The following is a 26,817-nucleotide window of genomic DNA, read 5'->3' as shown; positions in this document are numbered from 1 at the left end:
AGAATCTTTCCAGAAGGCTCGAGAAGAAGGAAGCGGAAGTGGCACGTGGAGGGGCCGGTGGAGGCGCCGGTGAGTAAATGCCGCAGATTCTGGAAAGTTCTGATCAGTGCGATACATAAGGCTGAGGAAGTGGGACCTCCCCTTTTGGGTCGGTAGTTCAGCCCCGGCGACGGTGTGCGAGCTGCGGTAGAGGCAGGCAACCGGAGGTGCGGAGCGACCCGCGGAGACTGAGCCCGGCTTTCTCCCGGGGCTTCTCGTCTGCCAGCCGCCGCTGTCATCCGGGAGTAGGAGGCGCCTGACAGGCCGGCTGTCCGTGTGTCCTTCTGAGTGTCAGAGGAGCGGCCAGACCCCGCGGGCCGGAGCCGAACGCGGCCGGGCAGAAAGCGGCGGCAGGAGGAGCAGGCAGGCGGCCGGAGGACGCAGACCCAAACCCGAGGCGGAGGCGGACCGCGAGCCGGCCATGTCGGTGGTGGGGTTGGACGTGGGATCGCAGAGCTGCTACATCGCGGTGGCCCGGGCCGGGGGCATAGAGACCATCGCCAATGAGTTCAGCGATCGGTGCACCCCGTAAGTGGGAGCCTGCGAGGGTGGATGGGAGGAGGTTCTGGGCTCTTAGTGTGGGGACCCCAAGCTGGTTGGCTACACCGATCACCGCGGCAAACGGAGGGTTTGGGCAGCGGCGCATCGTGGAACTAGGGACCAGCGACCCGGCCAGAGGATGGATGGGGGGCTTGCCACCACGAATTGGAGAAGGGATTGTCTCAGGGATTCACGGGGGCGAGAAGAGTCCCAGAGTCGAGACACTGGGTCGTCACTTTGTGCGGGCTTCCTACTGGGGGATTTCAAAACCTCCTGGGGGTCGGGCTGCGGCAAAGCCCGCGACTACGCTCCCTTGTCTTGGCAGGCTGCAGCCTGCGCCTTTCGCGGCCGCCCCCATATCCCCACCCGGCCTTTCTGAGCTGGCTGAGCCGCCTCCAGCTTGTCCTCCTCCCTCCGCGCATATCTTTGCGCACCGCGGAGCCGGGCTGCCGGGCTTTTTCTTCCGCATTGTGAATCTCGAAATGAATTGGAAGCTTCCAGAGCTTGTGTCGCTGCTTGTCCAGTGAGCAGGCGAACTGTTGTTAGCGACCACAGAAGCAGTCCTATGAAAGATCAGCCCACCTCTTTTTACCCAGTCTCTCCGTTGCTAACATTGTTGGCCTTAATGCCCGGGATCATTGTCGAAATATGTAAACGTTCTCGTTTTTGCTCTTTGCCATTCGTGAGGAATTGTAAACCGTATTTTTAAAATTAATTTTGCACAGTGTATGTAAAAGAATAAAAATTGCATACTTCTGGGCTAGAACGCCACAAGAGAATGGATGTCGTCACTGAACTAAATATTCTGTAGGAGCCTAGGGTGGGTAAAGGGCAACATTTTAAAAAGCAAGTTTCGTGAAGGGATATTTTCGGACGAGGATATATACAAACATATCTGCATGTGCACTGATGAAAACAAATGCTTCCATCTCAAGGCAATTACTGTACCTAGTAATTTTTTTCAAATGTCCCAAGCCCAGGATGAAAAGTGCAAAGTGAAAACATTGAATCCAAAGGCAGAATGACTGGGCTAATACAATTATTTGGGTGCTGAGAACGTTTATGAAAGTTGAGTGGAAAATCTGAGGCGAAAATATTTGGCAGTGTTAGTAACGTTAGCAAGACTGTTTTGAGCAACCTGCACGTCTACCGCTGCAGATATAAGTTTGTTTTTTGGTTGTGTTAAGGTTTTTCAATTGGAGTTTGGTAAGAAAGAAAAGAGTATTTCAGGCTTTCATGCTTAGGTGCAGTTTATACTTTGTTCTGGTTGATCCAATAAAAGAAAAAGCTTTTCAGAGGAGAGTAGGAAAAAAAAAATTGTGCTATACAGTGACTACTGTGTGAAACCAAAGACAAAAAGTACAGTCCTGAAAAATGTGCACTGAGGGCAATATTGGGGTTGCCCTTAATATGTTTGTTAAACTGTAACTATGGTTGACACTATTGCATCAGCTACTAATTGCTATTTAGTACAATTAATTTGATTCTCCCCTAGGAAAATGAGTAGATCCATTCTGCAAGTCTATAGTTATTCTGAACTTACAATGATGCTCTTGATTTTGGACGGTTTCTTGTCTAGCTTCTGCTTGGACACTTCTCTGGCATTTAGGCTGCTGTTCTTTTTAACACTTGCTCAGATAATGTAGTTCGAGGATGTTTCTATTACAGCAAATTTAAACTGTAAGGTGGTACTTAATGCCCTCAGTATTTTCCCGTTCTGCTCATCTCATTTACCGTTACTCCTACCTAAGCAGGTAGGAGTAACTCACCCAAAATTAGATTATATTTGGATTAGTAATCCAGAATTAGATAACTCCTTTAATCGAAAACCTAATTCACTTACTGTCTCCTCACAAGACGTTTGAGTTTGTCTCTGCTCTGGTTACTGCGCGGTTGCATTTCCATGGTGGCTGAGACGGTTGTCTCGCGGTTACAAGTCACCTTCCATCTCTTCAAAGCAGATTTGATGTAACTGATTAGTTACTCCTTTTCCTCGACATTTATATTGTTTTGCGGTGGTACTTGTTGTGCATCCTTTTTTAATTTCTCCGGTAGAATCTCCCAGATGGGAACCTCTGTGCTCTTGAAACTTCAGAGGTGTAAGTTGGGTTCATTTGTTTGCGTTAGCATAAAAACTTTGATTTCTAAAGAAGCAGCTGATATATCAGAACAAAAGTCGGTATGACAATGACATTTAGATGTGTACAGAGTTGGTGACTGAAAGGTAGAGTCACATCCTATTTTTTGTGAGTCATGTGTGTAGGGTCAAGTTAATAATACCATTTACGTATTTAAAACATTTTCAAAGTTAATGTTCAGTTCGTAATAACTGGGAACCTGGAGGATTCCTGAGCCATGAGCAGACGTTTTTGGGGTGGTAGAACTGCCACCTAGGTTGGATTCTCAGAGCAGCAGTTAAGTGGAAGCCCCCTTTGAGTATCTGATGAAAGCTATAGACTTTAAAATTGTGCTATGCTTGTTCCCTACCCCCTCATGGGTACGACATTTATATTAGAATTTTTCCCTTGTCAGTTTAAAATATCAACATTTATGCTTTTTAACATTTTTGAAATATATTTTTTTCTAGGTCAGTCATATCATTTGGATCAAAAAATAGAACAATTGGAGTTGCAGCCAAAAATCAGGTACGTTCCTTGAAAGAATTCGGATCACTTTTTAAGGGGGAGTTTTTAAAAGGGAAATCTCAGGAGACATAGAAGAGGGTAAAGTGTGCTTAAGCTTACGTATTTTTGAGTTTTAAAAATGTAATTATGAACCTTCAGATGATGATACTCTTTCCTTCTGTTCCCTTTGTCTTGTTTTATTAAGATCGACTTTAACTTTCTAATTTACCAACCTTCACTTTTTTTTTTTTTTTTTTGAGATGGAGTCTCGCTCTGTTGCCCAGGCTAGAGTGCAGTGGCGCTATCTCGGCTCACTGCAACCTCCGCCTCCCGGGTTCAAGCGATTCTCCTGCCTCAGCCTCCTGAGTAGCTGGAATTACAGGCACGTGCCACCACGCCCAGCTAATTTTTGTATTTTTCGTGGAGATGGGGTTTCACTATATTGGTGAGACTGGTCTGGAACTCCTGAGCTCGTGGTCCATCTGCCTCAGCCTCCCAAAGTGCTGGGATTACAGGTATGAGCCACCGCCCAGCCTGCCAACCTTAACTTTTAGTAACTTTTTGCTGCCTTTCATTTATCTAATTTTTAGAAATTATAAACAAGACATTTTAAGTTCGTGTGAATTTTCTCATCATACTCATTTAAGAGATTCCTTTTATAGAAGGAACTTCTAAGAAGTTACATGTTTAAAAGCCTTTTCAGGTTACTTAGTAATTAAGGTAGGACTGGGAAAATTTTTTTTTTTTTTTTATTTTACTTTAAATTCTAGGGTACATGTGCACAACGTGCAGGTTTGTTACATATGTATACACGTGCCATGTTGGTGTGCTGCACCTGTTAACTCGTCATTTACACGAGGTATACCTCCTAATGCTATCCCTCCCCCCTCCCCCCACCCACGACAGGCCCAGTGTGTGATGTTCCCCACCCTGTGTCCAAGTATTCTCACCTATGAGTGAGAACATGCGGTGTTTGGTTTTCTGTCCTTGTGATAGTTTGCTCAGCATGATGGTTTCCAGCTTCATCCATGTCCCTACAAAGGACATGAACTCATCCTTTTTTATGGCTGCATAGTATTCCATGGTGTAGATGTGCCGCATTTTCTTAATCCAGTCTATCATTGATGGACATTTGGGTTGGTTCCAAGTCTTTGCTATTGTGAATAGTGCCACAATAAATGTTAAGTATGCATGTGTCTTTATAGCAGCATGATTTATAATCCTTTGGGTATATGCCCAATAGTGGGATGGCTGGGTCAAATGGTATTTCTAGTTCTAGATCCTTGAGGAATTGCCACACTGTCTTCCACGGTGGTTGAACTAGTTTACAGTCCCACCAACAGTGTAAAAGCATTCCTGTTTCTCCACATCCTCTCCAGCACCTGTTGTTTCCTGACTTTTTAATGATTACCATTCTAACTGGTGTGAGATGGTATCTGATTGTGGTTTTGATTTGCATTTCTCTGATGGCCAGTGATGATGAGCATTTTTTCATGTGTCTGTTGGCTGCATAAATGTCTTTTGAGTGTCTGTTTATATCTTTTGCCCACTTTTTGATGGAGTTGTTTGATTTTTTCTTGTAAATTTGTTTAAGTTCTCTGTGGATTCTGGATATTAGCCCTTTGTCAGATGGGTAGATTGCAAACATTTTCTCCCATTCTGTAGGTTGCCTGTTCACTCTGATGATAGTTTCTTTTGCTGTGCGGAAGCTCTGTAGTTTACTTAGATCCCATTTGTCAATTTTGGCTTTTGTTGCCATTGCTTTTGGTGTTTTAGTCATGAAGTCCTCGCCCATGCCTGTGGCCTGAATGGTATTGCCTAGGTTTTCTTCTAGGGTTTTTATGGTTTTAGGTCTAACATTTAAGTCTTTAATCCATCTTGAATTGATTTTTGTATCAGGTGTAAGGAAGGGATCCAGTTTCAGCTTTCTATATATGCTAGCCAGTTTTCAGGACTGGGAGAAATTTTTGTCCTGACCTGTGCTGTTTAAAAAATACAGTAGCCATGTACTGTATTGAGTATTTGAAATGTGGCTTGTCTGAATCAAAATGTGAAGTATAAAATACACACGAGATTTTTTACTTTTTAATCAAATTGAAAAGTAAAGTATGGTATCTCATCAATTTTTTTATTGACTACTTATTGAAGTGATAATTTTTAAAATATATTGCCCTAAGTTAATTGAAATTAATCCAATCTCTTACTAGTTTTTAGTGTGGCTGCTAGAAAATTTTATGTAGATAGCTCCCCTTTATTCTGACATATAATTCTATTGAACAGCACTGATCTAGGCAGACCTCTTGGTGGAGAGAAGCAGTAAAAGATATATGAAATGCTCTTTGAGAGGCTCTTTGAAATAGAAGACATTTTTCTAAATACAGAAAATAGTATTGCTAAAAAAGAAAATTTTGGACTGTATCTTAGTACTGTATTGTATGTTACAGAATGTATTTAGTACTGACCTATTAAAAAATTAGGTCAGGTTTGAAAACAAAAATCTGTCTCTTAAAATGCTTATGTTGTAATAAGAAATTGGCACTTTATCAAACTTACGAATCTGCTTTCATTAGAAAATTCTTTCATGTTTTCCAATCCTTTGAATATGTAGGTTGGATTTAACTGTATTTCCTTTTTACATTGGAAGAGCGATATAACAAAAGGGTGAAAAAAGAAAGGAGAAATAGGCACACTCAAAATGATGTGTTCAAAAGGATAGTGGGACTTCAGTTGTAACAATCCTCTAAATGTGCCCATTGAGGATATTGATAACCTAGACCTAAAATTCTGTTGCATCTTTGTGGTTATGTGAGAAGGATCTGTTGAGACTCACATTTGACCAGTAGACTATATCTCAGTTTTAGATCATAAGGAATTTTAAGACCTAAACTCGCTTGAATTCTATGTTGTTTGAAAATTAGTACTGCCAAGCTAACTGTATTCTTCCTTTATTCAAAGAACTAGGTAAGAGAAAAAGTAAGTAGTAGACTGTTTTGGTATTTTTAAGCTAATAATTTCAGAATTCTTAGTTTTCAATCTTACAGTTATTTCTTGTTTCAAATGAGGTACGTTTGAATGAAATGTGCTCTGAAGTGGGGCTTTTCGATCTAGAGTTTACCTAAAATATTTAACCAAAACTATGGATTAAAAAAACACCATCTCTTACAGCAGTTTAACAAACATGTGCACCAGTTGTGTAAGATAGCAGTTCAGTGTCTTGTTTATAAAAACCATGGCTCTCAAGTCTTCACAATATGCACATGCTGTTGAAAACATTGGGTCACTTAGAAACTTTTTGAATTACTCTTCAATCTCCTACTTTTTGGTGTAGATAACTAGCATTTCATGCTGTTGCTAGGAACAGTAGCAATCCATGTATTTTCTGGCACAGAATGTCTATCCTGGCCACTTAGCAATTTATTAGACTATAAAAATCAACTTTTTTTTTTTGAGACTGAGTTTCACTCTTGTTGCCCAAGCTAGAGTGCAATGGTGCTATCTTGACTCACTGCAACTTCTGCCTCCCAGGTTCAAGCGATTCTCCTGCCTCAGCCTCTCAGTTAGTCATGCTCAGCTATAAAAATTAACTTTTTTAAACAAAATTATAATTTGACTATAGCACTACTATATCCGTTCATTCATTGGGTATAAAACTTCACAAGTTTAGTGGGGGGAAAAAGGAATGAAACAAGTGATAAAATTCTTGTGTGTTCAGAGCCTTTAGTGATAGTTTCACTGTCTTTTTATCTTACAGATTTTGAAATCTGCTTTAAAGTCTGTAGTCACACTATTTTGCCTCTTGTTCTGTCTTGCTGCTTACTTTCTGGCATTTTCTATAGGAGAAGAAAAAAGTATAAATAAAATCTGTTCATAGATGGGAAATTCAGTGAAACTGATGGGCCTCAGGGCAGCTTATGTGCACTCATGGGGTTGGTTCCGAATTGTAAAGTGACTAAATAAAATTACTGAAAGTACTGGTAGGTGGTGAAATTAGAGAAAAAAAATTAAAATCTCAAACCTCTTTTTGCAGCAAATCACTCATGCAAACAATACGGTGTCTAACTTCAAAAGATTTCATGGCCGAGCGTTCAATGACCCCTTCATTCAAAAGGAGAAGGAAAACTTAAGTTACGATTTGGTTCCATTGAAAAATGGTGGAGTTGGAATAAAGGTAATATAATTGAGCAACCTTAGATTCCTTGATAGGAGACTCCTTCATCCATCCATAGAGAAAAATACTGACTTATTAATACTTAAAAAGACGAACTTATTTGAGTTATTACTCAAATTTCTTAATTACACCAGGTGGTCTTTTTGTTTTTTATTCAGCTCTTTTTAAAGTATCGTAGATAGATGCTAAATTGTCTGAAAATTATTCAAATGGTAGTACATATGCTATAACTTAATTTGTGTTTCTTCTGACTTTTTGGCAATTATAAAATTGAGGTTTATTTGATGTTGGGAAAAATAAAAGACAAATAAAAGTCTGTTCTGAGACAGCCCAGTTGCAATTGTGGGGAGAGCAATAGTGTAATAACACCAGGAATCTTTTTTTAAACTTGCAGAGGTATTCCTGTCTTGTGATCAACACACAATAATATTTATCCCAGTGATTCATCTCTTCAGTTAGAGTGGAAATTTACTACCTTCTTTCATGTTTTGACTAAGACTTTGGGTGGGGTATATCTGCCCTAGCTTTCTTCCCCTCCCCTTCATCTTTAGGTAGAAGTTCTTTCTTCCTTTTTTTTTTTCCTCTTTTCCTTTCTCTCCCCCTTCTCTCTTTCCCCTTCCCTTTCTCCTCCTTTTCTTCCTTCTTTCCAAAACCACTACAACAATAAAGATTTTATGGAAGGGAATGTGTGCTAACATTTGGAAGTTAAATACTGGCATGTAGCTTCAAGTACTACAATGTTTAAAACATCTTTTCCCTTCAATATAGGTGATGTACATGGGTGAAGAACATCTATTTAGTGTGGAGCAGATAACAGCCATGTTGTTGACTAAGCTGAAGGAAACTGCTGAAAACAGCCTCAAGAAACCAGTAACAGATTGTGTTATTTCAGTAAGTGTAATTCCGCAAGGCAGTGTGTGTTATTTCATTTGGCATTCTTTGTATTACCTTTAAGTATCAAATGTGTGAAAGCTGTTCTTTTACTAGAGATCATGGTCTACTGGACTGTATTAACATGTGTTCCAGAGCATTACAAAGTAGATTTGAGTGGTATTTTTAGCCAGAAGCTGCAAAGGTTCTTGACTGGAAATCAAAATCTCATGTGAGGCTTTTTGAAAATACAGATTTTGAGTGGTTCCATGTGGGAGTATTCTAATATAGTTAGTTGCTGCACTATCAGGCTTGTACATTTAACACAGGAGCTTTTCACAGGTGAAAGAATTCTACCCTTCGTTGAGAAATGAGTGCATTAGGAGTTTTAAAATGTAGCCTACCAGTAGTGACAAAAGCTAAATTTTTAGCACTAGCAAGCCTGTTACCTTCAGTGGACAGTTACTAGTTAGACTGTCAAGGGGTACTTGAAATGAACAAAAGTCATCTTTTTTTTTGGACACCAGAAAGGTAAATTCTGCTCACCCAGATGTCTTGGGTCACTTCTTGATACGTTGTGGGGTATGCTTTTGGACTTAAATACAGCATGGTCTTTGCACTATAGTATGAGCAATGTGGCCAACTGAGATCAGTCAGCAAGAAGCCTTTATGAATGAATGAGGCAGACGGGCTAACATTTCTCCTATTGTCCTTGCAAGATGGGAATTGTTTTAATCTCTGGCAAAATTAAAGAATTAAGTTAGAAGTCAGTGGCTTCTCCCTCCCCAGTCTCCCTTCCTTTTTTTTTTTTTTTTTGCCACAATTTTTTTCCCCTGGTGAACTGAGAAGCTGATGGAAGAAGTGTTCTGATTTGAAAGGTGAGCAGAGATCTACCTTTGCTCTTGCTCATGTCTCTCTCTCAAGCATCTACAAATATTTTGGACAACTTGGAAAAATCACTGTACTAAACTTAGGTACTTTGCACTGAAATGATTCTATGAATGTGTTGTTAGATACTTTTTTTCCTGAATAGTAGTATCCTGAAGTGCTGCACTAGAAGGCAGTCAAAAAGAATTACAACTAGAATGGCACAAGTCAATGCTGTAAGAAACTTCAGCCCTTGAGCTGTTTTCACACTTAGGAGAATCAAAAGGCTTTGCCAAAAAGTGATTTTGTAATCTTAACATGTTGACTGAATTAAGGAGTACCTCAGTGAACTGAACTGAAAGGGTGGTGGCTGGCATATGTTAGAGTTAGCTCTTTAAGTTCCTGTAGTTTTTGCCTATAGTTTAATTGTATTAAACATTAAATGTTGACCTAGTGTTATAATTTCCTAATGCCAGTAGAAACTTATGATTAGTTTGGAAGCAGATTTAATCCGCTTTAATTTCAAGTTTTCTCTTAGATTTATGTAACTTTTAATATGTCTTATGAAACTCCTGATTAATTTTTATTTCAGCTTAAACTTGGTTATAGTAAAGACTATTTTGATCCTGTAATTTTGGGACAGTCTTTTCAAAAGTAGTTACTGTTTCTGAAGGTTAAGGAGCTTGCAGGAAACTAAAGCCCTATTTCTATTTTGTGACTTGGTGAGACACCTTAGCTGGACTGTTGTGAATTTATAAGTGGTTTGTGGCCGGGCGCGGTGGCCCACGCCTGTAATCCCAGCACTTTGGGAGGCTGAGATGGGCGGATCACGAGGTCAGGAGATCGAGACCATCCTGGCTAACACGGTGAAACCCCGCCTCTAGTAAAAATACAAAAATTAGCCGGGCGCGGTGGCGGGTGCCTGTAGTCCCAGCCACACGGGAGGCTGAGGCAGGAGAATGGCATGAACCCGGGAGGCGGAGCTGGGTGACAGAGCGAGACTCCGTCTCAAAAAAAAAAAAAAAAAATTAAGTGGTTTGTGAGGAATTTCTAAGTATATTTTGTGTTCTAGATAATTCAGAATTGTTTGTTTGTTTGTAGGTCCCCTCCTTCTTTACAGATGCTGAGAGGCGATCTGTATTAGATGCTGCACAGATTGTTGGCCTAAACTGTTTAAGACTTATGAATGACATGACAGCTGGTAAGGAAAAAGCACTTGTCGTGTAGAAGTGAATATACTATCAGAATTATGGATGTTCAGTGCTATTACTTTCGTATAGGTACAGAAACACAGCCTATTAAAAAATCGGGTCAGATTTGAAAAAAATCTACCTCTTACAATGCTTATGGTTAATGAGAAATTGGTACTTTATCAAACTTACGAATCTGCTTTCATTAGAGAATTTCATGTTTTTTCTTCCTTTGAAAATGTAGGTTGGATTTAACTTTGTTTCCTTACAATGCATTTATAGTTAGGAAGTAAGTTTTCCCACAAGCTTAAAATTCTGGGCTTTAAAACTACCTTGGCTTACAAGTAATTGGTTTAGTGTAAAAAAAAAAATTTACTGAACTGTAGATAGGTGATCACTTATCAAATATTGCTTTAAGCCTGTACTATCTGAATGTGTTACGCTAGGTATTGTGGATATACAGTGGTGATCACAGCATCTCTTCCTTGAGCTTTCATTAGTTTATTATGATTACAGATGAACAAAAAATCACTTAAGGAAAAAAGTCAGTTTTTATGCTGAAAAGTTTTACTCACATATTTGTTAGGTTTTTGGAAAACTTAAATATTGGTAAAAATACGTTCTTAGGTATACATGTTTAGAAATACAGTTTAAAGTTCAGAAGAAAAACAAACTTTAGGGTTGTTCAGCTATTTACCTCTAAAAGAAAATTGGTAGGAACTGCAGTTGCTGTAGTTGTATATTAAATTCTTAATTTTTTTGGATAAGCAGTGTCCTAGCAGGTTGTGGTTGAAATGTAAGTATTGCATAATGAGTCTGATACTCTGTGTGATACGTGGTTATGTTTCACTGTATTCACGCCATATATGTTTTGTCTGGCACATCTCCATATATTGAAAAGTGATAGAGCATTGTTCTGAAATCAGAAAGAGAGTAATAATTAATTCCAAGAAGATCAGTGTGAAGTCAGGTATAAAAGGAATGTAATGTGTTCACCTTTAATTGTTTCAAGTTAATAGTCAAGCTTCCTCCATGTGTAATTTTATGTAACAGTGAGATTCCTAAGAAAATGTGAACCGAGGAATTGAAACATACTTATTTTTTTTAGTTGCTTTGAATTACGGAATTTATAAGCAGGATCTCCCAAGCCTGGATGAGAAACCTCGGATAGTGGTTTTTGTTGATATGGGACATTCAGCTTTTCAAGTGTCTGCCTGTGCTTTCAACAAGGGAAAATTGAAGGTAAAGCCATACATTGGAACTCAGTGTCCAAAACACATTAAGTGTTGTGACTTTAAGCTACTGAGCCTCTTTACTAGGCTTTTTCTTCTTGGTAATGAAGAGTTTTATTTTAGGTAGAGATGTTAACAAGAAACGGTTGCTAAGGTTGATCTCCATAAAGATGATGTAATTGTCTTAGCATACTCTTAAGTGTTCTTGTTTCAGAAAGAAAAGGCTTTTGCAGTTATTTTCTATGTAGTCATTTAAAGGCAAAAATATCTTAGAGATTTATTCCTGACTGATTTGGATTTCATGTTATAATTTAAATATAGTCTTGAGTCTCTTAGTCTTTAATTGTTTGGGTAGTAATATTTAAGATACTAGTTACAAATGTGATTGAAAATAACCAGACTATTTGTTGTTTCGACCAAATTAGGTACTGGGAACAGCTTTTGATCCTTTCTTAGGAGGAAAAAACTTCGATGAAAAGTTAGTGGAATATTTTTGTGCAGAATTTAAAACTAAGTACAAGTTGGATGCAAAATCCAAAATACGAGCACTCCTTCGTCTGTATCAGGAGTGTGAAAAACTGAAAAAGCTAATGAGCTCTAACAGCACAGACCTTCCACTGAATATCGAATGCTTTATGAATGACAAAGATGTTTCCGGAAAGATGAACAGGTGTGTCTTGAATTCTACAGATTGATTAGATGGAACTTTTTTTGAAACTAGCCCAGGTGTCAGTTCTAGTGGGTGTCGTGAGTCTTGGCCTACATTTCAGAATTGTGCGTTACACGCCTGTGGCTGGAGATACTGTTGTTTTTATCACCACTAGCTCTAGGGGCACTTATGTGAAGAGGGCTTTTAAAAATACCTTTGCTAAGTACTCTCATGGGTCTAAGTACTACCCTCAAGTCTTCTTGGTATTTTCACTTTTTAGTATTTCTGGGCCAGTAATTGAATACTGGTTTCACAGAGATACTGTGCAGGGACTGGAAATAACCATTGAAAGTAATGAGAATCAGATCAAAACATTTAGAAGGGTTGGACCTGTTGGTACCTGCCTGTGGTCACAACTTTTCAGGAGGCTGAGGTGGGAGGATCCCTTGAGCCCAGGAGTTTGAGGCTTCAGTGAGCTATGATTGTGCCACTGCACTCAGCAAGACTGTCTCTGGGGAAAAAATTTTAGAAGTAAAATGGTGGTCATAAGCAATATAAAATGATTTATTTGAGTAATAACAGGAGAACTGATTGTCTTCCTCATTATCTTTCTGCACCTGTTTGGTATATTTATCAAAGACAAAAGAGCTGTAAACTACAGTACAGCTAAACTTGGCCCATGTGGGATCCAGGGTGTCTGAGGGGGAAAATAATGAAATTCATTGGGTTATCAAAAGTAGGACAGGATATTGGTCTTAACCTTTCTAAAAACAAGTTTTTATTTGCTAAGGTCACAATTTGAAGAACTCTGTGCTGAACTTCTGCAAAAGATAGAAGTACCCCTTTATTCATTGATGGAACAAACTCATCTCAAAGTAGAAGATGTGAGTGCAGTTGAGATAGTTGGAGGTGCTACACGAATTCCAGCTGTGAAAGAAAGAATTGCCAAATTCTTTGGAAAAGATATTAGCACAACACTCAATGCAGATGAAGCAGTAGCCAGAGGATGTGCATTACAGGTACTTTCTCAACTCTGCTTTTGCTTGGTGTACAGTCCTTGAACAGTTTCCAGTGTATGTCATCATGGTAGGATAATAAACAGAGACCTGTGTCTAGGTAGCAGGAGGACATTTTAAACAAACCGGTAAAGCTGTAGGGAGATAAGGCCACTCAAATCTAAAAGATCCAGTGAATTTCAATTAAAAGAACTACCAAGCTGGTGTTTCTCAAGCTGAGAATCAAAACCAGGTATGATTCTGAGGATATCACAGAAAACACAGCTGAAACACTAATAAACTGTGTGGTGGTGGCAGTTGTTACTTACAAAGCACACGGGGAATTAGAATCTAATCTGATATAATAAGGAATTGATTTGGGGCAAGTTTTCAGGGTGTTAGGAGTATTAACAAATGGTATTAGAAAATAGATAACCTTCTCTTATCCCCAAATTGATTTTTAATCTGCCTATCAGATAAAAAGGCAGCCCAGAAGTGTGAAGTTAGTTTGGTGAAAAACACCAAATCTGGAAGTTATTTGGTAAAAAAGAAAATTCTAGTTTATATTTAGGATATTACAGTCAAAAAAGATCTAAATAGTTTTAAATAAAGTTTCAAGTTGACATATTTGAGTTTTAAGCTAGTTAGCAGTTTTTAAAATATAAAACAGGATTCTGTAAACAAAGGTATTTAGACTGACTGCCTTTGTATACTTACAAAAGGAAGAATAGGTAGATACTAATTATTAATGATAATCCATTGTATTATCCATCCTGTTCTACGGGGTTTTTGTTTTCGCTTTTTTCTTCATAATGGAATATGCCTCCTTTAATTAACTCTGATTCCTTCAAATGTTGGAAGTTTATATTTTCTTCAGAAGTAGAGCTAATTGTGGCCTCTCTTTTGAAGGATCCTATACTAAATGATGATTTTTTTGGGTCTATTCAGCTTGATCATCTATTTAGCTATTTTTATATGTCGTGTCTAAATAGGGATTTGTCCACCTATCTGTTGGGTGTTGCCTTTCCCAAATTTGAATTTACCATTGCTTTCTTCGTTTACACAATTATTTGAAAATCTGAACATTATGGCCCTTTTGGGGGTTTCTCAGACATTTGGAAAGCAGTGTAGACAGAACTGTTCATGTATGTATATGTACATATTCAAAAGTGATCTTGAAATTGCTGTCAGCAAGGATTTCTAGAAAGACCAGTCTGTTTTCCTAATCCGCATGAAACCTGTTGTTAACTGTCATTATCTTAAGATATATTATTTGTCTTTGTACCTAGTAATTGGCATAGTATTTAGATGGTAAAATAAATTCTTTGTTTAGATGAAATACACTGGAAACGATTTTGGAATGTGAGTTTTTAAAAAAAAAAAACAACAAAATCCTGTCCATCCATTAGAATTCAGTTTTATATTAAAAGATGACTGGGAAGTGTTCATGTGCTCATGATAATTTTATTTATTTTTTTTTTAAGTGTGCAATCCTTTCCCCGGCATTTAAAGTTAGAGAATTTTCCGTCACAGATGCAGTTCCTTTTCCAATATCTCTCGTCTGGAACCACGATTCAGAAGATACTGAAGGGTATGTAGCAGAAAATAGCATTCAGATACTCTAATGTAAAGAAGAAAAATTAACAGATGACTTCTCTAGTGGGGAGTCATTAATTTACCTGGAATGTTTCAACAACCAAATCTACCAAAATATTTCTCTCATTTTGGTATTGTAAATGATGAGATAGAATTGATAAAGATTTTAGAAAGTCTCTTTTCTGTTTGTATAGCACAGTAAGCATATTTAAGTACTTCATCTGCTGAATGCCTTTTTCTTTTCTCTCCAGTGTTCATGAAGTGTTTAGTCGAAACCATGCTGCTCCTTTCTCCAAAGTTCTCACCTTCCTGAGAAGGGGGCCTTTTGAGCTAGAAGCTTTCTATTCTGATCCCCAAGGAGTTCCATATCCAGAAGCAAAAATAGGTAAGCAGTTCATTGTGTATATTTTACTCTTTAGTTAAAGACTTAGCTTCTCATTCATTGTACAAACTTTGAAAGTTTTCTTATTCTTAGCGATGTTGAGGGGAGCATAATTCTGTGTGAAGACATTTTCCATTTAGAATAATGGTGATGGAGAAATAACTGCATTTTATTGAGTCATCTGGTCTAGAGATAGAATGACTTGGTAGTTCTGCTGTTACTTGGAGTTTTGCCGTTACTTGATTATATGTGTACATATATATATATATATGAACACTTTAGTATTTTCACTATTCTGATACAGTCTGTATGTAAAAGGTTATCCCTGCTTTTAATACTAAGTTTTTCTCTAGGCTAAGTGTTATTTGTAGTCTGTTACTTCTAGTTTAAAACCTGAGTCAGCGACCATTGTGAATCCACTTCTCAAGTGTACCTTTGTGTTATCTTTTCTAAAGATAAGGTTTTTTTGGTACATATTTTGAGGGGACACTTGACACCATCCATCTACTTTTACCCATAGTAAGTCTCTTTCCCAGACCATGGGTGAAATTTGCCAATATTGCTAGGTCTTTTCAGGACACACCCTTGCCTCACACCTTTTCATAAATAAATTGTTTGAAGGAGTCGAACCTGATCAATTGTGTTTTCTTTCTTACTACTTTAAAGGCCAAAATGTTCTGACCCAGAGTTGTGGTGTATTGTTTTTAAAACAGTTTTCATGAATTTATTGTTAGGAAAAGAAATCATTGCATGTAGACTTGTAAGATTTTGATAAATTGGAATCTGTGCATTAATTACTGTGTGGAAGATAAAATCCCAGCTTTTTGGCATGGCATCTAATTTTTCATGTTTGATTGAAACTGAAAACGTCACACATACTTGAGCCATCTTACATCCCACTTTCCAGAATAAATGCTGTTTCTTTAGATAGATGGATGTTTTGGCAAATATTTCCTCAACTACTGATTTGACAATTAAGGTGTATTCATCTTTCAGTGACATTGTAATTAAATCTGTAGCTCTGTGTGTTTATATAGACAGCACTTTAAGTACTAGGCAGTTAAATCTCATTTAGAGCTTCGCACATAACAGGTTCAGAGTACTTACTTTTGACTCAGTGGTCTCTAGAGTAAAAGTACTTATTTGTGGCTATAACTTAAACCTAGCACTTGCTTCTTTAGTAAGTGCTCACTGTACTCAATCCTCAGAAGCGTAGAAAAGTTAGGTAACTTTTGTAACAGGTCACACAGCCAGGATTCAAGCCCAGATAGTCTGGATTAAAGTCTACACTTTTATTAACCATTAGTAATGTTCTGGAACCCCATTGTATTATACATAATAATTTCAGACTTTCATACAGATTTTGGCTCACCTCCCTTATTTAAAACAGCTAAATGTTTTGATTATTTAACCAAAAGAATGGTATTCTTTAAAAGGTTATAGGATTAAAATTCAGCATGTGCTTGCTATCATTTTCCTTATGCTTTCAAACAGATTTTCATGTCTAGTTTGTGCTCACCCATCTGGAGAAGTAGGGTAGAAGGAGGCAAGAACTGCTTGTTATCAGTATCTTACACTCAGTGTTTACGCCTAGTGTTAAATAAAATAGTTATAAGGGTGCCCTTATCTTTGAAAGCTTTTATGGCATACTAAGATTAATTTCAAGTATATACATTTTAAGAGGTCATAGTTATATATTAGAGGACTTCAATTTGGTAAAGACTGGGTAGAAAATTTTAAAACAGCAGTAGTTCGCAGGTGTTATTTTTTTAGCCTTTGTATTTTTCTTATCTGTCTCCTTTACACAGGTAGATTTTTATTGATTTATTAAGAGACAGGTTCTCACTTTGTCACCAGGCTGAAGTGCAGTGATGTGATCACAGCTCAATGCCACCTTGAAGTCTTGGGCTCAAGGGGTCCTCCTGCCTCAGATTCCTGAGTAGCTGGGACTACAGGTGCATGCCACTGAGCTCGGCTAATTTATTATTTATTTTTTTATTTTTTATTTTATTTTTTTTTAGTAGACACGGATCACACTATCTTGCCCAGGCTGGTCTCAAACTCTTGGGCTCAAGTGACCCACCACGGCCTCCCAAAGTGCTGGGATTACAGGCATGAACCACTTTACCTGGCCTCCTTTACAGAGATTTAGATTTAATTCTAAAATTGTGATTCTGTGATTGTTGTTGTTGTTGTTCTAGGCCGCTTTGTAGTTCAGAATGTTTCTGCACAGAAAGATGGAGAAAAATCTAGGGTAAAAGTCAAAGTGCGTGTCAATACCCATGGCATTTTCACCATCTCTACGGCATCTATGGTGGAGAAAGTCCCAACTGAGGAGAATGAAATGTCTTCTGAAGCTGACATGGAGTGTCTGAATCAGAGACCACCGGAAAACACAGACACTGATGTAAGTTTGTGGATAAACCCTTGTGTTTGAGTAGAGTTGACTTAGTTGTAAGCTATAGAAGTGGGTAGGGAAGGGTTAAAATGAATGTTTTCCTTCATAAATAATTTTGATCAGAATTTTAGGTAATGATAATAGCACTTGCCAGTTAGTGGTAATATACAGCTTGAAATTTGGTGAATTGTGACTAAATTCTGTGTAACTTAATTTGAAGTAACTAGTATATGACAGAGTAGGTGATGTTTCATTGAGTTGGGATTTTTTTGGTTTTTTGAAGATGTAGACCACACATTGAGAAGTCGAATGTTGACTGACGTTTAAGAAACTTAAAAAACAGACTGCTACAAAAACTGTTTGAAATAGCTACCAAATATTAAAGTGTTTAAAATTGTATGACAAAATTGGCTTTGATATTTTAGAACTTGTTTTTGTGTTTACATGGTTTTCTGTATTGTGGGAGGAAGGACGAGAAGTGTCTGTGTAGCGTATAGTAAGAATTGTTATCATTAGCATGAGTGCTAGTTCTGTGTGGTCAACAGAAGAATTTTAGGAAGCTAAAGTATTAGAGTAATTACAGTTTATTTCTAGGGAATAATTAGAAATAGCTTAAGAGGGAGGCAGTGTGGTGTTTTAGTAAAGATGTGAGAAAGTGCGTTATCTAGTGATCACTGTGTTACCTTTCTAGAACATCTAAGGAACATAAACATTCTGAACCTTAGTTTTATTCTCATCTAGAAAAATTCTAATGTACAGTAGTTGGTTAAGTGATGAGTGCCATATACTTTCTCAATCTCTTTAGTACCTTTTGGATATCAGGAATGCCTCGTTCCTAAATACTTCAGTGTCTATCTTAGAATCTTGAAGCTAAGAGAAGAAAAATATGAGAAGAGTTCAGTGTGAGCACAAAGTAGTTAACCTAGAATATTTCCGCCCTCTTCCAAAGATGGGTAAAGATCAAGCAAGCACTAATTTATTAGGGATTGAGGGCTACTAAAAAAGAAAATTAGGAAACTCTTAGGGTTCATTCTTCTTTTTCTTTACCAAATTTTTAATTAGGATTGTTAATATGTAGCATTTATTCTTTACTGGATATAGCTGGATCACAAAAATTGGGGACAGAGTGAGTCTTGGGTATCTATAAACTGAAGTGATGAATTCCGAAATAACTGATAATTGCCCATTTTATGTAACTGTTTAGTATATTGAAAATGGAGATAGGTTGAGATCCATGATGGCTGCTGGTAAAATAGGTTTGGAAACTTGTTTCTAGGAAAGAGGCCTGGAGTAATCTATTTCCAGTGCCTTAGAGAATTAATATCTGTACGAGCTTAGATGAGCTTCCTAAGGGAGAGTTCTTGATTCTTACCACATCAATTAAATGCTTACTTGTGTTATTTAACCATATTAACTGCTGTCATTCAAAGAATTTTTTACAGGTTTAGAATATCTACAGAAGTTTTCAAGTACTTTGTGTTCATTTTGTTTTTATTCAGTACCTTTTCTCCCCACCTGTTAAGATTTCAGAAATTGAGTGTACTGTCTTTGGTGCCCTATAACTTTAAAAATTTATACAAGTACACCTGCTTTCTACATCCTTTGTGCCTGGGCTTTCATTTCAGAAAAATGTCCAGCAAGACAACAGTGAAGCTGGAACACAGCCCCAGGTACAAACTGATGCTCAGCAAACCTCACAGTCTCCCCCTTCACCTGAACTTACCTCAGAAGAAAACAAAATCCCAGATGCTGACAAAGTGAGTGACTCTTCTAGTTCATTCCATTAGACAATGTTGCAACATGTAATCATTAATGATATCATTAAATTGCAGTTTCAAGAGCAAGCACCAAATAATTTCATTCTGTGTAGGATTTTTTTCTGTTGATTTTCTATGTATTTTTCAACTAAAACCAGTTAGATGTATTTAAGTTCAATTAAGGGAATTTAATATCCTGCTTTAAACCTAAAAGCTTCTCTTGATTAACTGCCACTCGAAGTAACAAGAGACCAATGTATACTGTTTGTTGTCTTTCAAAGAGCAGAGGTATCTTCTAATACCAAAGGCAGAACTTGATATTTCCCAGGGCTACATGATTAGTTTTCACTTGAACTAATCAGTTGATAAATACATGGGCTATAGGAGTCTAGTAAACTTCTTTCTCCTCTCAAGCCATCGGTCAAATTTAAGTAAATTAATTATGGTGGTCTGGTAATAACCAGATTGCATTTCAAGGTAATTATTTTTTTGTCCTGCTTCCACAGTAGGTATTGGAAGCTAACTTAAATAGTGGTGTTGTGTCCCTTGGAAAATGACAGCTTGTAATCAGACCTTTAAGAGTCATGGTCAGATGGATATTGAAAAATTTCTGTTGTTAACGGTGAATCACCGTATGTTTTGTGGAACTTTATTATTTTCTGTACAAGGTACATGTAAATAATTAGCCTGCTCTTGGTGATTTGGCTTCCCTTACATTCTGAGGGTAGAGTTTTTTTACCCTCAGGCAAATTACAGAATCTTTCATTGGGTCAGGATAGGTTTTTATACTATGTAAAAGTTTCCAGTTTTTAATTTTTCCATCCCCTCATTGATCCTGGGGGCTCCAGTGTGAGCTATGGGTCCTGACTCTGATTTCTGAAAGCTGCTCTCTGTTTTCCGCTGTTAAGTTGTATGATGATGGTGGTTATTTGGAAAAATAGCTGCTTAGTTTCAACAGCACACCCCTTGACTTGGGATGAGCATACACATCAGCTCTTGCTGAGAGTCTTAGTACCTGTCTAGAACATGACATTGGGTAGGATCTCATGCTCCTTAGTTGTAGGTGTGACCACTAGTCTGAAGCCTTTTTGGAGCATTATTACCCCTTTGGAGAGGGTTCCTCATCCATTCCGTGTTGAAATGCCATTTTGTGATGCTGGTTTTGTCAGTAGGTGGTTTAATTGGGTACTATCAGGTTGTCTTGTCTTGATTTAACTTCCATACATGTACTGTTATCCATTTGTTTCCTAGCATCTGTTGCTCTTGTCTTCCTAGGTGTATGTTTGATTGGATTCATTTTTCTTTCCTGTGGCTCATGCCCTCAGAGCATGCATAATATATTGAAGGGTTGTGTGCATTAGAAGGAAAATGAGGTGTGGAGGACTGCAGGCTGACTGCCTAGTTCATCCATAGTGATACAGCTTATAGCACTTGATAGGTGATTTCTAAGGAACACTGAGATCAGTCTCTGAAACATGGGATCTAGTTCCATCTCTTTAATTTTAGGCAAGTCATTGAACTTTCTAGACCCACTTTCTTTGATAAAGTGCCTAAGATTTTTAATCCATTATAACTCCTCAAAATTATCTATGGCTATGATTATTGTGCCTCATGGGCTAGTCTCTTCCCATTTTACCATCCTACCTACAGGATACATGTTTATACACTGTGGTTGTCATCTGATCTGTCATAGAACTGAGTCTGCTCATTTGTGTTCTTTGTCATTTATATTAGTAGGAACCTGCAGAAATGGAAATGCATAGCAAAGGCTTGGAAAATTGAAGGCCACAGGAGATACTTACTTCTTTAGCCCTGTATTTACATATTTTGAAAAAACTACATAAATCATTGGCATGTGTCACATCAGTCCATTTGCTACTTTAAGACTGTTATCTCTTTTTACCTTGCAAAGTTGCTTATGAGAAATGATACAATTCAAAGGTGGATAGTAAGAAGAATATGTGTGTGTGTGTGTGTATGGGGTAGAGAGAGACATATATACTCCAAGTTCCATAAGGAAATTTTAAAAGGCACTCATCAGTGTAGTGCTAGTTGTAATTGAAGCAGGCATAGTAGCATATAGGGCCTACAATATTATAGGAATTAAGATGATCCTAACCTGTTTTGCATTGGTTGAAGCTTATCCTTAGGTGACAGGTTCTAGAATCTATAAAGATAAGAATAATTTAGTAATTTTCACTTTTTGACTCATGGGACTTATAAGAATATTTAAAGGGGTTAGAAAGTAAAGACTTGTGAAGAAAAGCTTTAGCAGGAGAGATTGTTCAATACGAGAAGAGAAAAACATGCCGGTGAATTCCCAAAGGAAGGTATGGCATATTTAATAGCAGCCCTGATTTAAAATAGTGGGAATTAGGTGATTCTGTAGACCCTTCTAACTTTATGATTTTTAGAGATTTTATTTTTGCCCAAGTCATCAGTAAGTATGAGGAGATCTTTTTTGTGTTTTTCCAAGTGGGTTGTTTAAAATTTTTTCCTTTTTTTTATTCCCCTTCCTAAGGCAAGTGAAAAAAAAGTTGACCAGCCTCCAGAAGCTAAAAAGCCCAAAATAAAGGTGGTGAATGTCGAGCTGCCTATTGAAGCCAACTTGGTCTGGCAGTTAGGGAAAGACCTTCTTAACATGTATATTGAGACAGAGGTAAGTACTTCAATTAAATATTTTTATTTTGAAATATTTTTAGTTTCTTGGCCCTGTTACCTATGTTTCTAGTAGATAAATGGCCATAATTCTTTCTCATCCCAAGTTTTATATAGTTTTAGGGATAGAATGAAGCCAAAACTAATGAATTTTGCAGTTTAATTTTTTTTAACAAGTTTGTTTAATTTTTTTTTTTGTATTCATATTAGAGCTATGCCGTAGATAATTATGCTTGATATAACATGATTGGCTGAGTTCTTGTGAAAAAATTGGATGGCAGTAAATCATAACAGAGCACAGTACAGTTGGAATTTCATGGCACACTAAATATTTCTATTAAAATACATTGTGTTTTTTAGTAGTCTGAAATTCTAGAATAATTCTAGAAATGTGAAATAATTGAGATTTGGTTTTTCCATACTGAGGTGGGAACATTGTATTTAGAAGTTTATTTAACAATAAACTGTAGTCCATGGATTTATCTTTGATTTTAAAATGTGGCAAAGTGGTGTGGCTGTTATACATTGGCCAGTATTAATCCGAATATAGACAACCATTTATATACAAGAAAACAAAATTACATTTAAGCAGTAGGTTGGTTTTTTTTTTTTTTTTTTTAAGCATTAAATATGAAGTCTGTGTAATCTGTTACAATGTTAAAAAAATCAAACTTCAGCCTGAGTATTTAGAAAACGGAAATGTCTGTTGGGTTTGTAGGAAGAGTTTGACGAGGTATAAATTGGAACTGTGTTAACACTAAAATTTGTTTTGTATCATGTTTTTTAAAACCCCAGAGTCTACACATTTAAAATTTAGTTTGAGTTAACTAGAAGACCGGAATTAACCTTTCCTGTTTCCTGACAGGGTAAGATGATAATGCAAGATAAACTGGAAAAAGAAAGGAACGATGCTAAAAATGCAGTTGAGGAATATGTGTATGAGTTCAGAGACAAGCTGTGTGGACCATATGAAAAATTTATATGTGAGCAGGTATGTTTTAGAGCTCTGTTTTTGTTCAGGTAGTCTCATATAAAGTGTTTAGTATCAAAATTGACAGTTGAGGCTTAAGCCTTTACTCAGATAACTTGAACTTTTTGGAAACAGAAAACAAAAGTAATGGAGATAGAGGCTCATTGGTGATGAGCAGTTTTATTTTGTACTAGCCTACCCCTAAAACTCTTCATTTTTACCATCTAGAAGAGAGAACCTATCAAGTATTTATGTAGAGTTCATGGCATTACTGTCATAGGGTCTAGGATAAATACAAGAAAAATCTTTGCTTTTAAAGACCTCAAATGCAGTGACACTGCTGCCTTGGTAGCTTTCCTGTCATTGTTTCATCTCATAACGTGTTCAGTCATTCCCAGAGCTTACTAAGCCCTGTTATTCCCCTTATCGCTTTTCTTGACTCCTAGTTGGTATGGCTCTGAGAAAATCCCAGAAGCACAACTATGAAAGATAGGACTTAGAAAAAAGAAACTGACTGGATAAAAATCTAGAATTTAGTTAAGTGTCATTTAAAGTGAAATTTGGAGTCTGTTTTATTAATAGTTCTAAGGTCTCTGGGCTACCTTGTAACGTACTTCAGTTTTAGCTCTGTCCTGACATTCTCTGAATTTCTTATGGTGGGGACTCCAAAGTCGAGATGACTGAACGAGGCAGGACCTCCCAGGGCTAGAGTAGAAGTTCATACCCTACATAAACCGGTTAGGAATGATTTTTTCGTGTGTTCAGTGGTTGGCAACTTGTATAGCTTCCCCTTCAGTGTTTGATAGTTGTGTAAGTCAACAAAAAATTACTAAAACCCGGGTCTTTTTGGAAAGAAGATAATTGCTTTTCTATAAACCACATTTCATTGTACAGATTGGGCTTCTAAGATAAATATTTTAAGTCACTGAGAGCCATTTTCGATGTCTCTATGTAACAAGGCAGAGAAGCCAAATCAGAGTGCCTTCCTAGATACGATTAGCTACCTAGTATGAGAATACCTCTGAGAATGCCCCTTTGTTTTGTTGTGAAAAATTCTGAAGTATGAGTGCCACTAATATTGTCATATTTTGTGTTAAGGATCATCAAAGTTTTTTGAGACTCCTCACAGAAACGGAAGACTGGCTGTATGAAGAAGGGGAGGACCAAGCTAAACAAGCATATGTTGACAAGTTGGAAGAATTAATGGTAGGTCGTTTTCTCCCCCTGAAAGGTGGTACTTGTGTTTTAAACTATAGGCTTTAAAATAAAATTATGATAACTATTAATTTATTACATTTTATTTTAGAAAATTGGCACTCCTGTTAAAGTTCGGTTTCAGGAAGCTGAAGAACGGCCAAAAATGTTTGAAGAACTAGGACAGAGGCTGCAGCACTATGCCAAGATAGCAGCTGACTTCAGAAATAAGGTGAGTCAGTCTTTTTGTACATAGGGAGAAAGTTAACCTAGATTTTAATAAGCTAACATTTAAGCTGGGAATCATCATGAATAGTCTTAACTTTGAAATCTTGGTATTTGAGGTTAGAGGTAGATTGGAACTTCCTGGAAAGTTGGGTCAAATGAAATGTTATTGTTCAATAAATTCTACAGAATGACCGTGTTATTTCTGTTCAGGATGAGAAATACAACCATATCGATGAGTCTGAAATGAAAAAAGTCGAGAAGTCTGTCAATGAAGTGATGGAATGGATGAATAATGTCATGAATGCTCAGGCTAAAAAGAGTCTTGATCAGGATCCAGTTGTACGTGCTCAGGAAATTAACATAAAAATCAAGGTGAGTGTTACTGTCTCATGTGTACTGCTGGGTTCGCTTACGGACTCAAGTTGCAGTCATTTGAACCTTCAGTGTAGCCATTTTTCCTATAAATCTTTTACCTCATCCTGACTGAGACCAGCTTTTCTTAGTTTATTATTCTGTCACAAAATACAGAAGACCTCATAAGTTTGTTAAATTTTCCACTTCTCCATTTATTCATTCATTTCAACAAGTGTATTTGTTGAGCCTGTCATGTGCCAGTCCTTGTTCTCAGGATTAAACAATTAAGTGTGCAAAGTGTAGTCTCTGACCCTGTGGAACTCGTCTTGTAATGGGAGGGAGACCAACAGTAAACAAGTCTGGTCATCTGTCAGAGATGTCAAGTGCTATAGGGGAACAAACTAAGGAAAAAGGGCTTAGGAAATTCTAGGTCTTGTGTGTGAGGCTGGAAGGAAACTGGGAAAAGTGTTCTTCTGGAATAATGTTCAAACACAGTGAAGGTCAAGGAAAAGTGACCCTTTTAAGCACTGTCAGTTTCAAGCTATAAACTTGAATTCTAGCTCTTTCCTCACTGGTTTTCCTGATCTTGAAGTTACTTAACCTCTTTGAACCATCATTGTCTTCCATGAAGTGGGGATTATAATTTCTGTCTTTTAACACTGTTGTGAGGATTGAAGGAAGTCATACATGTGAGTACATAGTCCTAAGACATCATGGAAGAAGATCAATACTCTCTGTTGGTCAGACTGTAAACTGTGGTTTGGGGCACGTGTAATGAGAAAATGTAATTATTTGATGTATAATTGGAGTGGGTAGAAAAATAGTGGGTCAAGTATGTGGAGAAGCAGTTGAAAATGAACTGGATGGATCTGAGTTAATCTGATAACTATTTTCTTATAGGAATTGAACAACACATGTGAACCCGTTGTAACACAACCGAAACCAAAAATTGAATCACCCAAGCTGGAAAGAACTCCAAATGGCCCAAATATTGATAAAAAGGAAGAAGATTTAGAAGACAAAAACAATTTTGGTGCTGAACCTCCACATCAGAATGGTGAATGTTACCCTAATGAGAAAAATTCTGTTAATATGGACTTGGACTAGATAACATTAAATTGGCTTATTCCTTCAATTAATAAAATATTTTTGCCATAGTATGTGACTCTACATAACATACTGAAACTATTTATATTTTCTTTTTTAAGGATGTTTAGAAATTTTGTGTATTATATGGAAAAAGACAAAAAGCTTAAGTCTGTAGTCTTTATGATCCTAAAAGGGAAAATTGCCTTGGTAACTTTCAGATTCCTGTGGAATTGTGAATTCATACTAAGCTTTCTGTGCAGTCTCACCATTTGCATCACTGAGGATGAAACTGACTTTTGTCTTTCGGAGAAAAAACTGTACTGCTTGTTCAAGAGGGCTGTGATTAAAATCTTTAAGCATTTGTTCCTGCCAAGGTAGTTTTCTTGCATTTTGCTCTCCATTCAGCATGTGTGTGGGTGTGGATGTTTATAAACAAGACTAAGTCTGACTTCATAAGGGCTTTCTAAAACCATTTCTGTCCAATAGAAAATGACTTTTTGCTTTGATATTAAAGATTCAATGAGTAAAACAAAAGCTAGTCAAATGTGTTAGCAGCATGCAGAACAAAAACCTTAAAATTTATCTCTCACTATACAGTATATTGTCATGTGAAAGTGTGGAATGGAAGAAATGTCAATCCTGTTGTAACTGATTGTGAACACTTCTATGAGCTTTAAAATAAAGTTCATCTTATGGTGTCATTTCTAAACTGTTGATTTTGTCACTAATTTAAAAAATGAGATGGGGGAGAATATGAATTATTCTAGCAGAAATGAAGTTAGCGTCCAGTTTTTCTTTTTTACTGCTTCTGTTATCTCTTTTCTAAGTGAAAATGTTTTTCTCCTGACAGAAAAATAGCATATGTCTACTACATTAAAGCATTTTAAAAATACTATAAAGTGAATAAAACTTAAAATCTTGCCACCCAGAAAAAAAATTGTTAACACTTGGAGCCTTTTCCCCCTAATTATGGGGGTATATCTGTGTGAGTGTCTATGTTACAGTGCTGTAGGCTGT

At 37.2% G+C, this 26,817-nt stretch overlaps 1 protein-coding gene across 3 annotated transcripts; it reads left to right on the top strand.

The window, feature by feature from the left end:
- Nucleotides 1–26,509, top strand: HSPH1 (heat shock protein family H (Hsp110) member 1). Of its 3 annotated transcripts, XM_031655783.1 has the most exons (19): nt 1–567; nt 3,167–3,224; nt 7,231–7,371; nt 8,140–8,262; nt 10,210–10,309; nt 11,407–11,540; nt 11,956–12,200; nt 12,970–13,198; nt 14,659–14,765; nt 15,022–15,155; nt 17,354–17,559; nt 19,176–19,307; nt 21,829–21,966; nt 22,831–22,956; nt 24,034–24,141; nt 24,242–24,361; nt 24,568–24,729; nt 25,612–25,768; nt 26,019–26,509. In XM_031655783.1, the coding sequence occupies exons 1-19, from the start codon at nt 461–463 to the stop codon at nt 26,045–26,047; spliced, it is 2,556 nt and encodes an 851-aa protein (XP_031511643.1). In that variant the 5' UTR covers nt 1–460; the 3' UTR covers nt 26,048–26,509. The 3 variants fall into 3 exon arrangements, with proteins under 3 accessions (XP_031511643.1, XP_031511642.1, XP_031511644.1); XM_031655782.1 differs by having other exon boundaries at nt 25,612–26,509; XM_031655784.1 differs by lacking the exon at nt 19,176–19,307 and having other exon boundaries at nt 30–567; nt 25,612–26,509.
- The last annotated feature ends 308 nt before the right edge of the window (nt 26,510–26,817 follow it).

This window comes from Papio anubis, chromosome 15, assembly GCF_008728515.1.
Source record: "Papio anubis isolate 15944 chromosome 15, Panubis1.0, whole genome shotgun sequence".
Lineage (NCBI taxonomy): Eukaryota > Metazoa > Chordata > Mammalia > Primates > Cercopithecidae > Papio > Papio anubis.
Note: the sequence above shows the minus strand (reverse complement) of the source record. Positions and strands in the feature narration are given on the sequence as shown.

What these genes read in the sequence shown, in the direction of transcription:
- HSPH1 (XM_031655782.1), top strand. Translation starts at nt 461, where the DNA reads ATGTCGGTGGTGGGGTTGGACGTGGGATCGCAGAGCTGCTACATCGCG. An exon ending in TAACAGATTGTGTTATTTCA is followed by an intron (nt 8,263 to 10,209) that starts GTAAGTGTAATT and finishes GTTTGTTTGTAG; the next exon opens with GTCCCCTCCTTCTTTACAGA. An exon ending in ATATCCAGAAGCAAAAATAG is followed by an intron (nt 15,156 to 17,353) that starts GTAAGCAGTTCA and finishes TTGTTGTTCTAG; the next exon opens with GCCGCTTTGTAGTTCAGAAT.